The sequence below is a fragment of the Lissotriton vulgaris genome, chromosome 4_1, assembly GCF_964263255.1.
Source record: "Lissotriton vulgaris chromosome 4_1, aLisVul1.2, whole genome shotgun sequence".
Taxonomy (NCBI): Eukaryota; Metazoa; Chordata; class Amphibia; order Caudata; family Salamandridae; genus Lissotriton; species Lissotriton vulgaris.
The window spans coordinates 1,726,096,056-1,726,111,407 of record NC_141691.1 but is presented as its reverse complement, the minus strand read 5'-3'; the positions used below and the strand labels follow the sequence as shown (position 1 = coordinate 1,726,111,407).

The 15,352-nt window shown below is 50.4% G+C and overlaps 1 protein-coding gene across 1 annotated transcript in view; it reads left to right on the top strand.

Annotated features, from left to right (window-relative positions):
• The window catches only part of INTS8 (integrator complex subunit 8), a 793,677-nt gene that overhangs the window by 643,152 nt on the left and 135,173 nt on the right, over positions 1–15,352 (top strand). The window contains exon 22 of the mRNA XM_086966019.1: positions 5,213–5,331. Within this exon, the coding sequence (XP_086822145.1) occupies positions 5,213–5,331 (119 nt within the window). The remainder of the gene's footprint in view (positions 1–5,212; positions 5,332–15,352) is intronic.

Below are 15,352 nucleotides of genomic sequence, written 5' to 3'. Positions count from 1 at the left end.
CAAAGAATCCGGCGTCTACAATCACTGCTCCTCCGGACCGTGAGGGCCGTCGCCTAGATGCTATTGGGCGTAAATTTTCCTCCATGTCCTCTACAACGGTTCGAGTAGCTAACGCAATGGCTATATTAGGTCGTTATGACCGTCAGGCTTGGGCTGACATGTCCGCCTATGTGGCGTTACTCCCGGATGCTTCCAAGGCAGAAGCACAGAAAATTCTGCAAGAAGGAGAAAGAACGGCAGAAGAACTTATTGATTGTGCAGTGGATGTAGCCTGCACTGGTTTTCGCCAACTCGCTGGAGCGGCCGTCCTGCGTCGTCAGGGTTGGTTACGCTCAACTTCGTTTCGACAGGAAGTTCAGGCAAGAATCCTAGATATGCCATATGACGGCGAGTCATTATTTGGAGCGCATATTGATGAAGCGCTACAATCCATTAAAAAGGACACGGACACTGCACGTGCTTTGGGTACCCTTCAGTTTAAGAAGCAGCCCTTTCGGGGTGCTCGAGGACGTGGCACTACATCCGCTTTTCGTGGAGGAAGCAGTCAATATCGGTCCTTCAACCAAGGTAACCAACGTTTCACCAGTAACCGCCAGCAGTCTTCCTGCCAGCAACCTGCCAGAACTTACAGAGGGAAGTCTAATTTCAGAGGACAATCCAACAAACGTCAATGACTTGTCTATCGAACGGAGAATTGGAGGTCAAATCTCTCTGTTTGGTTCTCAATGGTCCTCCATTACTACGGACCGTTGGGCACTCGACATTGTGAAAAGAGGCCATGCATTGGAATTTGTCGAGGTACCTCCTCCAACGCCACCTTCCGGACCGCCACCTCCGCACCTCAAAGAACTATTTCATCAAGTTCGCCTTCTCATTCAAAAAGGTGCGGTGGAAGTAGTGCCAAAGTCTCAGAGAGGGAAGGGGTTTTATTCCCGTTTTTTCCTTGTCGTCAAAAAGAACGGAGAATGGAGACCAATACTGGACTTGAGAGCACTCAATCATTATCTCAAGGATCAGACCTTCCGTATGCTAACGCTTGCAGAGATCTTGCGTTTGCTCTCAGTCGGAGATTTCATGACTACCATCGATCTCCGAGACGCTTACTTCCATGTCCCAATTCTAGCGGGTCATCGCAAGTTCCTGCGCTTCAAGGTGGGGCACCTTAATTTCCAATTCAGGGTCCTTCCATTTGGCCTCCGTTCGGCCCCCCCCAGTCTTTACAAAGATGTTGGCTCCGGTCATGGCTTTTCTTCATCTCCAAGGCATACAGATATTCCCATATCTCGACGACTGCCTCCTGAAATCACAATCCCGCTCACAACTTCTACACCATACTACAGTTTGTCAGACAGTATTCCGTTCCTTGGGTCTGTCCATCAATCTGGAGAAATCTCAATTGCAGCCAACAACTTGCAAAGATTTCCTAGGAGCAACGCTGGACACCAAACTAGCCAAGGCATTTGTCTCCCGGGAACGTCAGCAAAGGATTCTCCGACTAGTTTCGCTACTTCTAGCAAAGAAGTGCGTTTCAGTCCGTTTGTTGAAGTCCTTTCTAGGGATGGCTTCGTCGTGCATCGCTCTTGTCCCTCATTGCCGACTACGAGCACGACCTATCCAACAGGCTCTGGACAAGCAGTGGCGTCATGTCACCGGTTCCTTCAACGATCAGGTTTCCATCACCATTCCCATGAAGAAGGCGCTCAAATGGTGGGCACAACCACACCAGCTAGCGGCAGGCACGTCCTTTCTGTCCAACACCCCAGATCTGACTCTAACGACGGATGCCTCCCTGGAGGGCTGGGGAGCTCACCTCCAAGACCTGTCCGTCAAAGGGAAATGGACTTTGCATCAAAAGACCTGGCACATCAACAAGTTGGAGCTTATGGCTATCTTTTTGGCCCTGAAATCATTTCAACCAGTGCTGCAGGGAGAGTCAGTTCTCATACAGACGGACAACATGACCTGCATGCATTATATAAACAAGCAGGGCGGAACAAAGTCTCCGGTGTTATCCCGCCTGGCAGAGGCTTTTGGGACTGGTCCATCAATCATCAAATCCAAATCACCGCAGTTCATCTTCCGGGGTTGTCCAACCTCCTGGCGGATTCCCTAAGCAGGTCCCGATCATCCAACCGCGAGCGGGAACTCCACCAGCCAACACTCGATATGGTCTTTCACCGTTGGGGATTCCCGGAAATCGACCTCTTTGCGACTCCAGAGAACCGCAAATGCCCCGCTTACGCAAGCTGGCATCCCCACAAAGGATCCCAAGGCAATGCCCTTTTGATGGATTGGTCGAATTGCGCTTTTACTTGCTTTGACGTCTTCACGTCGAGTGAGTGATATACATGCTTTCACGATCAAACAACCATTTCTGCAGTTTAAACCGGATTCTGTGCTTTTACGCACTAACCCTACTTTCCTTCCAAAAGTGCCGTCAGACTTCCATATTAATGAGCCTGTTATATTGAAGTCTTTCTTTGCCAACCCGCAATCTCCTGCGGAACAACGCTTGCACTCTTTGGACATTAGAAGATGTTTAAAGTTTTACATCAGCAGAACAGCCCAGTTCCGAAAATCGGATCAGCTCTTCGTGGCCTATGGCCGTTTTCAAAAAGGGCGACCAGGCACCAAACCTACAGTAGCCGGCTGGGTGGCTTCGGCGATTGCTTTCTGCCATCAGAAAGCGGGAAAGCCTTTACAGTCTACAGTAAGAGCCCACTCTACCAGGTCTGTAGCCTCTTCGACTGCACTCTTTGCCGGAGTTCCATTGCATCAGATTTGCAGAGCAGCCACGTGGTCCAGCAGGCACACGTTCACAAAGCACTACAATCTGGGTGCCATGGCTGAAGGAGATACCGCAGTGGGACAAGCTGTGCTCCGTAATCTTTTTCAATAAGGTGAGCCTCTGTTCTACCCTCCTCCTATGGTTTCCAGTCTTATGCATGTCTTCTCTATGTTTACATATAGTTGTATAACTTCTATGGCATGGGTTTACACCTGTTTGATTCCAACCTTTTGTGTATACATTGCATCCTGGAAACTTTGTGTTCGGATACGGACTGCTTACTATTCTATATTCAAGCATGTGAATCTATGAAAGACACCCCAATACTGGAGAAGAACAATTGTTACTTACCTGTAAACAGGTGGTTCTCCAGTATTGGTGTCTTTCATAGATTCACATGTGACCCTCCCTTCCTCCCCTCAGAGGCTCTCTTCTCCTCATAGACGCTGTGGTCACTCTTGTGCTACGAAAATCTGAGGGCTTGAGCTCTGAGGAGAAGGTTCTAGAGGGCTGCTGGCGCCTGATTGGCTGCAGTTTGGACTAACATAATGACATGGATAGGCTGCATTGGAACTTCTTTATCCCCATGCATTCCTATGTGGAACTTTTTGGTTAGGTACCAGATGCTTCTTGTATGCATTTTGTTTGGGTTTTTCCTTATTATGTATATATATATTTATTATATATTATTATATATTTAGTATTTATTGCTATTTTATTTACCGTGGGACTCCCACTCCGACGACGGGGAATATTCAAGCATGTGAATCTATGAAAGACACCAATACTGGAGAACCACCTGTTTACAGGTAAGTAACAATTGTTCTTCCTCTAGCCTGCTCAGAATTGTTTCCATAGCTTCTGCCATTGTTAGTTGTTGCTTGCTATACATTGTGCCTCAACTGCTTCCTGACTGAACAGTATATTTCTCCTGAGTTTGAACCTTCTCCCCCAATTCCACACACCCCTTCTGCCCTTTACTGGATGCACAAATCTTAAATGCACAGCCAAACTCCAACAGCACCCACAGCCTGGTGGGTTGGCCATTGGCTGCTGAGAATCTGTTAACATGGCCTCTGAGTCCAAGGACGACACCAACTCTAATACATGCCACAGGAGCATATGAGAACATATGAGCTTGCAGGACACTTTGCACTTATTAAAACGCGCTAAACATCCCACACATAGGCCACAATAGGTCTTTGAACATGGGAGTGTTACCTGTTCTCTATTCCAATGTACATGCTGGGCATACGTTTTGCTAGGGCACAGAAGTCATGAGATTGTCCCAAAACTGGCTATAAATGTTTCAGTTGTGAAACTGCTACTTTAAAATAAAACTATTGGAACCCAATAGAGAATAAAAGTACTAGTGCATTTCCAAAGTAATCGAACTAGCTGGACAATATATTTGTTATCTGTATATAATCCTTTAAAAATCACTCGCCATGAGCAAGCCTAGGCTGTTTGACCTTTGTATCTTTTAAAAGTCCCAATCAAAATTGGGTGAGCCTGCAATGGTATCTAGTTCTTGAAGTTCCAGCGGGAACAGGCAACACGTATGAGAAGGATTATTCCAGTTGCCCTGGTTCCCTGTCCTTACAACGGTAATAGAATACACAAGCTAGAGTCAATATGGCCTACTGGTCAAGGTGTCTTCCTTGGCAAACAGGACTTTAGTTGACTTACTTCTCTGTGCACTTCTCTGTCTATTATTCGAAAGTATTCAGAATGCAGTGGGAAAAAAACAACTCTACGGTGATGTTATTTAAATTCCTGTACAGCATTGTATTTTCTCAAAGGGGTGTGTCATGTGGCACTCTAGTCTCCTTCCCTTACTTGTAATTTATGAATGTGCGCTATCTTTCAAAAGCAAGTAACATTTGCGTAAAAACTTTTATTTAACGTGGAACTAGACGCATAAAATGTAAACCAGCCTTAATATTGCGCCATGCCTTTAGTAGTAGTATCACAAATAGGGATGTACTGTCACAAGATACACATTTTGTGCATTGCACTGCACATATTTTCAATGTTGGACTTTCTGCATAATGTGATGCATATATTATTTTTTACGTCATCACTCCGGTACACACACGTTGCACATATGGTGAAGGTATTTTAGTGTCTGTGAACATCATCGAAGCATAAACTGCGCCACTTTGTGTTTTATTGCAAAATAGACTTGTGTATCTACAGAAAAGGAATGTAGTGATTCGTAGCTTCTTGTGCATCTGTGCAGGACTGAAACATTTGTGGTTTTGTCTCACATGCTGTAGTCTCAGCTTTCATGTCTATTTTTTCTGTGGTAGTTGATGTGTATTTTTGCATTAAAGCATGAGGCTAGTAAACACAAATATTTTTAGTACAAAAGTATGCATGATAACATTCGGTAATTAAGGTATCTAATCTTTTATTTCCAAGCCTCCAGTCAGTCGATTTTGAGGCTGTGGCAGTGACCATGAAGGAATTGGTGAACTATGCACTGACAATAAATTCAAGCAATCACTCTTGGTTAATCATACAAGCAGACATATATTTTGGTAAGTTACACTAAATATGTTTCTTATTTCAGTTATTTCCCTTCTTTAGGTTTCGCATACACAGTGCTTGCGCTTTGCTTCAGAAATCTATTGGTTTTAATATAAATTTAAAAGTGACTCGCATCCCACCTCCTCTCTTTCGTGGCTTGTAATTGGTTCCTGTGCGTGCCACTTTCCTTTCCTCAATTTCCTGCATTTACCAATGCGTGTTCATCGTCAGCTTCTTTTATCTTTTAACCCCTTTGGTAGAACTATATTTTCATAAAGTTTTGCCTTTTACTATTGCAGCATATTTATATAACAATTTATCACTCGGAGAGATTAAGTGATTTGCATAGAATCACAGGTTGTTGCTGAGCACCACCGATACTCAACCGGCATCCCCACCTCTCCAGTCAGCAGCTCTGACTGCTGTTCCGCATCCTTCCCACTCCCGTGTTATCTGTCAGGGAGCTCTTTCCTTTTCCCAGACGATGATTGATGAAAACAGCTCTTTATTCATTACATAGACGAAACTGATGCATTAACAATGTTTTTTTTCCCTGTGTAATTAGGCCAATGTTTCATAGCTTTCCATGCCATCTTCCAATTATTTGTGCATGCTTAAACTGAAAGACAACTAGAAACTGTTGGTAAAACATTGTGCCAATTGCTTGGTGATATGTAAAGAGAATTGCATAACACCAATTTCTCAATTATTTTTATACAGCATACACAACTTTGAAGCAGTATTACAACACATTTCTATATCTTACTGGAAATATCTCCTTTTGCACGGAAAATGTAAATCTTGTTTTGTGCTCTTAATTCAACAGCAGGCTCAAAAAAACAACAATGGATTAAAATGCTGGAGTTAAGCAAGCCACTGACTACTACTTATGTTCGCATCCATTCCTTTGTTTGTGTGATCACTCTATCCCGAATCGCAAAGGCCAAGTAGTAGAGGGGAGAAGAATACCCTCGTAGGATTACATTCATGTTTCAAGTAAAGTTTAATGTATTTATTTCTCAGACAATTGCAAGAGTACTTGTATAAATAAAGCAAACTGTAGTTTTGTATAAGTACAGATTTGCATACATATTTCCCTATTTATATAATTACTGCTAAGTTTGTTAAAATATATATATCTGAAAGAAACAGGTTTGTGTTAGATTCCTTACCTTAGAATATCCCCAGGCGTCAGGCTAGACCTGGAAAGTTTTCGTCAGCTGTTCCCTTGCGCGTCGGTAGGCATCATCTGCGGCTTCACGTCAGTCGTCGGCGTCTGTATCGCCGGAATGACGTTGTCGGAGTACTTAGACGCTGTCCTCGCGCGCTGACGTCCGTTCTTCTCTTTTCCGCCCCAGCTAGCGCAGATCCTGAGAGAGCAGTACTCTTAGTGATTTTTACCTAACTTTTTGGTCTATTTTAGATCTCTTTTTCGAGTTGACTTCGACTCCTGGTGCAGTAGGGATGCCTGGCTTCTAGCAACGCCTTTCACCGCCTGATGCCGGTGACCGACCCCCACCATCGGTGTCTCTACTGCCTCGGGGCTGACCACGACGACAAGTTGTGCCCCGACTCCTGGGCCTTGACCTCGAAAGATAGGCGGGAGCGGTTCTGCAAGCTACTCGAGATCCGGCATTCGGCTTCACACCGCTCGAGGTCCCGGTCGAGGAGGAAGTCGAGGGACCGGTCGCGGAGCCGCAGTCATCGCTCGTCGAGTCCTGGCCAGTACTCGTCGGGCTCCAAGTCCTCCGGTAAGTCGAGGCACTCCAAGAAGAAGTCAAAGAGGACACATCGCTCTTCAGACTCCCCTCGCGCGACGCGGATGAGGGTTTGGACGACACTGCCCGCGCGGCTCCGCCTCCAAGACCATACCCTCCCGTCCCTAGCCTGCGAGCGGCACCAGATGAGATTCGTGATATCCTCATTGCCATGAGGACTCACTTCCCTCCGTTGAGGCCTGCTGGCACGCCTTCAGGCCCGCAGACTTAAGGCCTTGGTGGGCTGGTGGCTCTGGCCCCGGCGCCGTCCAGTGCTTCGGCCCCGGCGCTGTCGTCGACTTTGGCCCCGACGCCGCCGGCCCCCATGGGATCCATGCCTGGATCCCGGTCGACGCCAGTTGACCTTACGGCTCCTCCGCTGGCGCCGACCCCAATGGTGTCGCTCCCGGCCCCGTCCTCGGACGATGTCGGCCCCAGTTTCAGCCCCGGTCCGGGTCCGGCGTCGGAACGGCGCCGCTTGGATCAGTCTCCGGCGTTGATGGGTGAGGCCTTCACCTACGATTCAGCTCCGTCATTTCAGCCTGTTTACCAGGACACGGATTAAGGGGAGGACTGGGAGGGGTCTGAGGACCCTCTGGCACAGCAGTGCCAGTTGAGCCAGGACTGGGCAGATGAGCTAGGGGAGGCCAGTGGTATGGACACATCGCCCAACACTGGCTTCATCTCTCCTCCCTCCGTGGCTACGGAGGAGGATGATACATATGGTGTGGTGTTGCGCAGGGCAGCCAAGGCCTTGGCTCTACTACTCCCTGCTGCGGCCGTGAGGACTAACCTCCTCACTGAGGTGCTTCAGCCGCCAGTAAGCTCCTCGGAGCCTCTACTGCCGTTCAATGAGGCCCTAATGGACGTTCGGATGGGCACCTGGTCCAAGCCCTCCACAGTGCCCCCTGTGGATCGGAACGTGGCCCGACGCCACCGCCCGGCTCCGGGCGACCCTAGCTTTCTGTCCGTGCACCCTACCCCCGAGAGCCTGGTGATCCAGGCCTCTACGTCCCAGACCGCATTCCTGACCGCTCCCCCGGATCGGGAATCCAAAAGGTTTGATCAGTTTGGGAAGAAACTGTTCTCCTCATTGAGTTTGGGGTTGCGGTCTATCAACACCGCTTGCCTTTTGGCCGTTATACCCACTCTTTGTGGGACACGGTTGTGGACGTGCTGCCCCAGTGCCCGGAGGAGGCCTGAGCCAGGCTCGCCCAAGCCCTTGAGGAGGGGCCGGATGGGCACGTTATTCCATCAGGTGTGGACTGGATACCACAGACTCGCTGGGAAGGGCAATTTCCACGACGGTGGGGGTTCGCCGCCACGCCTGGCTGAGGTCCGCAATTTCTCAGGCGATGTCCAGGCCACGCTCATGCACATGCCCTTCGATGGCCGTCGCCTCTTTGGCAACAAAGCAGACAGTGCGCTTGAGCGTTTCAAGGACTCCAGGGCTACCGCCAAGTCCTTGGGCCTCTCTGGCCAGCGCCAGCAAACTTCTGCTTTTCGCCCCTTTCGTGGCCAAGGAAGGGGCACCCCCACACGTCCTGCCAGCTACTGGCCGCAGAACCAGTCTCAACGCAGCCACGGACGTTGTAACCGCTGTGGCGGTGCCGAGGGACAACAGCAAAGTCAGTCCACATTCGCTCCCGCAGCATCTGCCTCAAAGCCTTCCTAGTCTGAGCTTTCAGGCCCATTCAACGCCAGTGGGGGGCAGGGTCCGCCATCACCTCCACCACTGGCTCTCCATCACGTCGAGCAGGTGGGAGCTGCAAATCGTCCGAAGGGGCTACTCCCTCCCCTTCGATGCAACTCCTCCAGTCATGCCACCGCAGTACCACCGCATGTCTGGGGATCACTTGCAACTTCTGCAGGAGTACGTTATGACCCTCTTGGCCAAGGGGGCCATTGAGCACGTTCCTGGGCCAGAAGTGGGACGTGGTTGCTACTCCCACTACTTTCTGGTACCCAAAAAGGGGAAAGGAGGCCTACACCCTATCTTGGACCTACGGAGCGTCATCGGCTTCCTCCGAAAGGAGAAGTTCAAGATGCTGACTTTAGCTCAGGTCATAGCTGCCCTAGACGCTGGAGCCTGGATGGTAGTGTTGGACTTGCAGGATGCATATTTCCACATCCCCGTCCTGCTGGCCCACCGGTACTACCTGCGGTTCACGTTAGGCCACAAGCACTTTCAGTTTACCGTGTTCCCCTTTGGCCTTACCAGCACCCCTCGGGTGTTCACGAAAGTGATTGCGGTGGTCGCAGCTCATCTGCGCAGATCAGGGGTTCCAGTCTTCCCCTATCTCGACGACTTGTTATTGAAGGCGGGCTCGCCCCAAACAGTCGTCTCCGACCTCCAGACTACGGCCAACCTCCTGCACTCACTAGGGTTCTCCATCAACGTGCCGAAGTCGCACCCGTGCCCCTCTCAGAAGCTCCTTTCATCAGAGCGGTTCTAGACTCTGCGCAGTTTCTGGTTTATCCCCCCGAACAGCAGGTTCGGGATATTCAGGCTCTGATTCTGATCTTTCAGCCTTTATCCTGAGTTTCGGTCAGGTTGACGCTGTGGCACCTGGGGCTGATGGCCTCCTGCATCCTGGTGGCGGATGCGGGCTCTGCAGTGGGACCTGAAGTTTCAGTGGGCACAGCATCAGGGCAACCTGTCCGACCATGTCCTGATCTCAGAGGGCACTGCGAGTCAGTTGCAGTGGTGGCTCACGGACCGCGATTGGGTCAGCGGCAGATCCGTCTCCCTACCCCAACCGGAGCACGTAGTAGTGACGGATGCGTCCCTCCTGGGATGGGGGGGCCACATGGGAGAGGTGAAGATCAGAGGCCTCTGGTCTCAAGATTGAGTCCCGGCTCCACATCAACCTTCTGGAGCTGCAGGCGATCCGTCTTGCACTGAAGGCATTCCTTCCCTGTGTCCGGGGAAGTGTAGTGCAGGTGTTCACGGACAACACCACCACCATGTGGTACTGCAATAAACAAGGCGGAGTGGTCTTTGTCAGAGGCTCTGCGCCTCTGGACATGGCTGGAACACCAGGGCGTCACCCTGGTAGTTCAACACCTGGCAGGTTCCCTGAACGCTAGGGCAGACGAACTCAGCCGCCGGTGCATGATGGATCACAAATGGCGTCTGAACTCGGACGTAGAGCAAGGTCTCTTTCGGCAATGGGGAGAACCTTGGTTAGATCTATTCGCCACCGAAGAGAACACGCAATGTCATCAGTTCTGCGCGTTGGAATTTCCAAGGCGGCACTCGCTCGGAGACGCTTTTCGTCGCGAGTGGAGCTGCGGTCTGTTGTACGCCTTTCCGCCTATACAGCTTGGTAAGGAATCTATAACTAATCTATGTCTCTTACAGATTTATTGTTACCAAAGGTAAGTAACTTGTTCTACTGGTTGAGGTCCTGTTTCTTGTGCCAAGAGGCACTTCATCTCTGGAGCTGACTGGAGCACTAGGGCATTTTCCTAGTCATGAACCACCTGTCTGCAGCTATGAATGCCAGAGCAGACACACTCAGTCTGTGATTGCTGGCAGAGTACAAATAGTAGTTATATCCTGAGTTAGCACCGACAATCTTCCATCAATAGGGAGAAACCTGGCTGGATTTTTTCGCCATCAAGAAAATGCACAAAGTCAAAACATTTGCACACTAGAGTTTCCAAGAATGCTTTTTCTCTCTGAGACACATTCCAGGTAGTGTGGAGCATGGGATTCCTGTACGTTCTTCGACCACGCCACTTCCTTTTCTCCCTGCAGTTATGAAGAAAGTCAGGAATGACTGGGCCTAACTGATCCTAGCGGCTCTGGATTGGATAAGGAGTTTATGATACCAGAACTTCTGGGCATGAGAATCTGGCCTCCAACCATGCTACCACTTCTGGAAGATCTCTTGTTACAACGGCGAGGCAGGGTTCCTGACCCTACCAAATCACCACCTCCATGGGTGGGCATGAGCATTGGCAGCTAACTGTGTTTGACCTTCTTCCAGAAGTTATGGATGTCATCCTTGCTGCCAGGTGTCCTTCTACAAAATCTGTTTATTCCAAACACTAGACAGGTTGTTTGTTTACTGTACCTTACTACGCTATGGTAACAGATGTAATTTGTAACGCAAAGTTCCTCTGCTATAGCGCTCTGATACCTACGGGTCTAGCCAGCGCTTTATAATTCTTTTTGATGTAGCTTCTAATACAATGTTCCTCTGGGTATGCGCTCTGATACCTCCGGGTCTAGATAGTGCTATGTAACCTCCCCAAATTCAAATAAACTAAAAACTGTTTTTTCATGAACGCTGAGACCTGAGCAACATGGACGATGACCGGTGGAGCTGCTTGACCGCTAATGAGGAGTCTGGTCCTGGTTTTCCCCCTTGACCGTCACCTACCCAGCCAGTCATTGGGCATTGGTTCCTCCTCGTCTTCCCGCTTTTACTCCTTCCTCCCGTCCCTCCTATGAATTTTTGAAACATTGTTTATGTGTACTGTACCTTACTATGCTCTTCTCTGATGTAACTTGTAACGCAACAATCCTAAATGTAAAGCGCTCTGATACCCTCTTGGGTTAAGTTTGCGCTATATAAAACTTTATAAATAAAATAAAAATAACCTGGTGTGGCCACCGCAGTAATGACCCGTTACAGGCCTAACTGTTGAATGTCTTATTTGTTTTGTCCCTGGACAAGCAAAGCTTTCTGTGGGCCCTGTTAAAAGTTATTTGCTGGCCCTTGTATTTAGGTACCACAACAAGAGGGATGGATGACAGCATGGTTTAGCAAAAGTGATGGGGTTGTGAAATGGGCAGGGGATTGGTCTCAAAGACCCTATTTGGTCCTAACAGAGAAGATGCCATAGGAAGACCGAATTAATGCCTCCACTGTTTATTTGGATGCCTTGGCAGGAGAGTTTAAGTAAGGAGAAGGGAGGAAGATAGAGCCATGGAGGGGTAGAGGAGAGCGGAGCCCCTGCTGGACTATTTGTGATTTAGAAGCAAGTGAATTTCTTCAGAAAACTGTGGACGTGTGCACTATCCAGTGCAGTATATGTATTGTATTATTTGGCAGAGACTTATAAATATAGTTCTATTCTTAACTGACATTGCAGTTTTTTTTAATGATTTTGTATTCAACTCAAGTACAGTTGTAAATGTCTTTCTAAATTTCATTAATTCTGCCAAAGTATTTGAACAATTGTACATTGTACCCACCTGATCCTCTCTATATAATCCAAAAGGGATAGCAACTTTGGATGTTTGTAGGTCATGGCAATAAAGTCCCTATCCCCCATCCAGCAGAACTGTTTCCAGTATTAACTTCCAGTGTCAAGAGTAGTCTTTCTTGGCGACAGGTGAAGGTTGTTCCTTACATGCTGATATGGTCTATTATATCAAGCACGAACACCAGATTCCAGGATAACCTTGGAAGCCTTAGATTACTTCTGCAAAAAGTCCACAGCAGGAATGAGCAAAAAAACTGGAGTGCAAAAAACCTTCCAACTGCCTAGGCCAAACAACTAGGTAAAAATAAAGAAATGGATAGCTCAATCACTAGGAACACAGGGATCCCAAATGAATCCAATGAGCAACCAACCAGGCAAAGCCTAACTATGACACAGACTCAAAATGGACTCCTGGTTATAGGATGTGACCTGAAATGCAATCAGAAAGTAAAGACCTCCATTTTTAAATAAGAATGCTTCTATCGCTTAAAAAGAATGTTGAGTCAAAAAATTGCAGGAGCTCAAAAACAACTGTCAAGCCAACAAAACACAAAAAGAATATCACCTTGACCTACAGTATCTGATCGAGACTTCTACCTGCAGATTTTATACCTTAGAATTATCTCCAGGCAGCAGACTGGATGGGTAATTTTTTCAGTAGCAGTAGCCTGCACTCTGGTAGGTGGCATAGTTCGCCATCCCCATTCTTATCCCTGACTGCCGCCACTGAGCCGGATGGGCTTCATCCGATGCAGACTTCGGAGCAGACTGGAGGTATTTCATCCATACTGGAGCCTGAGAACTATTCCTATGGACTAAGACTTGGAAAAGATTGGGAGGGGCCACTGGACCCTTATGAATACCAGCCCCTAGACCCCAATGAGACCGCTAGTGTGAGGATTTGGAGGATGCCAGTGGACTGGATACCTCCCCAGATACTGGCTTGGTCGCCCCCACACCTCCCCAGCCATGGCTACGGAGGAGGGAGCATCATTTGCAATGGTGGTGAGGAGGGCGGCTGATGTCCTGGGCCTTCAGCTTCTTTCCATGACTGTTGAGACAAATGTCTTGACGGAGATGCTTCAGCCGGGAGTCACCCCTTCCCAACCGATTCTCCCTTTTAATGAAACCTTCACAGACGTCCTACTCAGGCCTTGGTTCAAGCCCTGCACAGAGGCTCCTGCGAATAAGACAATTGGCCCCGCCATCTTCCTGCCCCCGGGACCCCAACTTCCCCAGCCTGAAGAGCTTGGTGTTCCAAACTAAATCCTGGTGCATTCCCTACCACTCCACCGGACAGGGAATCCAAGAGTCTAGATACCTTAGGCAAGAAGATGTTTTCTTGGTGAACACCCTGTGCCTTTTGGGCCAATACCCACACTCTCTCTGGGACTTGGTTGAGCAGGTGCTGCCTTTGGTCTCGGATGAAATCCGAGCCATATTCTTCCAAACTATTGTGACAGGAGGGGCACAGCTAGGTTTGTCATACGCTGTGGGCTGTGATACAACCAACTTACTGGGCAGAGCTGTTTCTTTGTTGATGGACCTTAGGCACCATGACTGGTTGAGAACTACTGGCTTTTCCGGGAATGTCCAGGCCTTGCTCATGGGCATGCCCTTTGATAGATCCGTCTCTTCATCGAAAAGGCGGACTCCGGCTGGAGCACTTCAAGGCAGCAGAGCTATGGCCAGGTCCTTGGGCCGGTCCATGACCCCCAGTCAACCCCCGTCTGCCTTTCGCGGCCACAGAAATGGGCTTCCAGCCACATCAATACCTGTCCAGCCACCACGGTGCACAAGCTTTCCAGCCCCTGTGTGGTTAAGGACACTGTACCCACAGATCCTGTGGGTCAGGTAGTCCGAGGTCAGGCAAGTCCTCCACTCCCCCGACAGCCGCAGCCTCCAAGTCCCTTTAGTTTGCCCTCCGACCATCATGGGCACCCAGTGTGGAGGGGCGTGGCTAGCTGCCAACAAGAATGGTCGCAGCCTAGTGAGGCTCCCGACCCCACCGCCCGTTATCCGTCAAATTATCCTTCAAGCAGCTTGGGAACCCCGTGGAAGGACGGCCAACCCCAAGTGTTCTACTGACGCCTGGTCCGGTGCTGCGAAAGTGCCGATTGCCGGACCGGGAGAGGCGCGAAAGGCTGGCGAACATTCGCAGACCTGAGGCACAAGATGGCGGTGTCCTCGCCGTCAGCAGAGTCACAGACCCTGTGGCGTGGACCCGGTGGCCCGACTGCGGAGACCAGAGTGCTGCCCGGTGAGCTTGAGGGGTGCGAGCCCGGCGGGTGCGGTCCGCGACCCCCTCTTCGCGTCAGACGCTGAGGAGCTGCTCGCGGCGCCCCGACGACCCCAGTGCAGCGCCTCCCCGCCCAGTGCGCAGAAATCGAGACCCCGGCGTCTTCTGGGCCTGGCGCCCCGACGAGGGAGAAGACCTGATCCGCCCAGGCCGGGACCGGGGGGGCCGCGCCTGCTGGACCGGCCCCCAGACCTGGACGAGGTCCGCCGGACCGGCGCCACGAGACCCGGCCAGGAGGGGGTAAATCTGCCGGAGCCCCCGACTCTTGTGCAAGGGGGCTGCGCCGGAGGGGCGCGACCGGGAGGAGACACCCGGGAGACCTGAGGGGTAGGGCAGCAATACCTCCTTGGACACTAGCGGCCGCAGCGCCGATCCAGTCTGCGGGGCCCAGATTGCCTACAGGGCCTCCGGGGACGGTAGGGCCCCCGGCCGTTCCAGCGGGGCGCCCGGCGGCCCGGATGCAGCTCTGGCCCTCCCGGGGGGTCGTAAATCGAGACCCCGGCTTCACCGAGGCCTAGACCCGACTGGAGTGGAACGCCTTCTGCAACGTGCCCCACTTCCCCCGGCAAGGGGATTTCTGGACCGGAGCCCCGAGGACCGTAGTGGGGAGAGGGCGCCCTGACCCCTGACGTACAGGAGCTGTGCCCGACCTGCACTCCGCCCGCTCTGGAGCCCGCGGCCGCTGCTGGTACCGGGAGGCGGCCTGGCATCAGTGACACGGGGCCCACGGAACCACGCTACATTGCGCACCTCTGG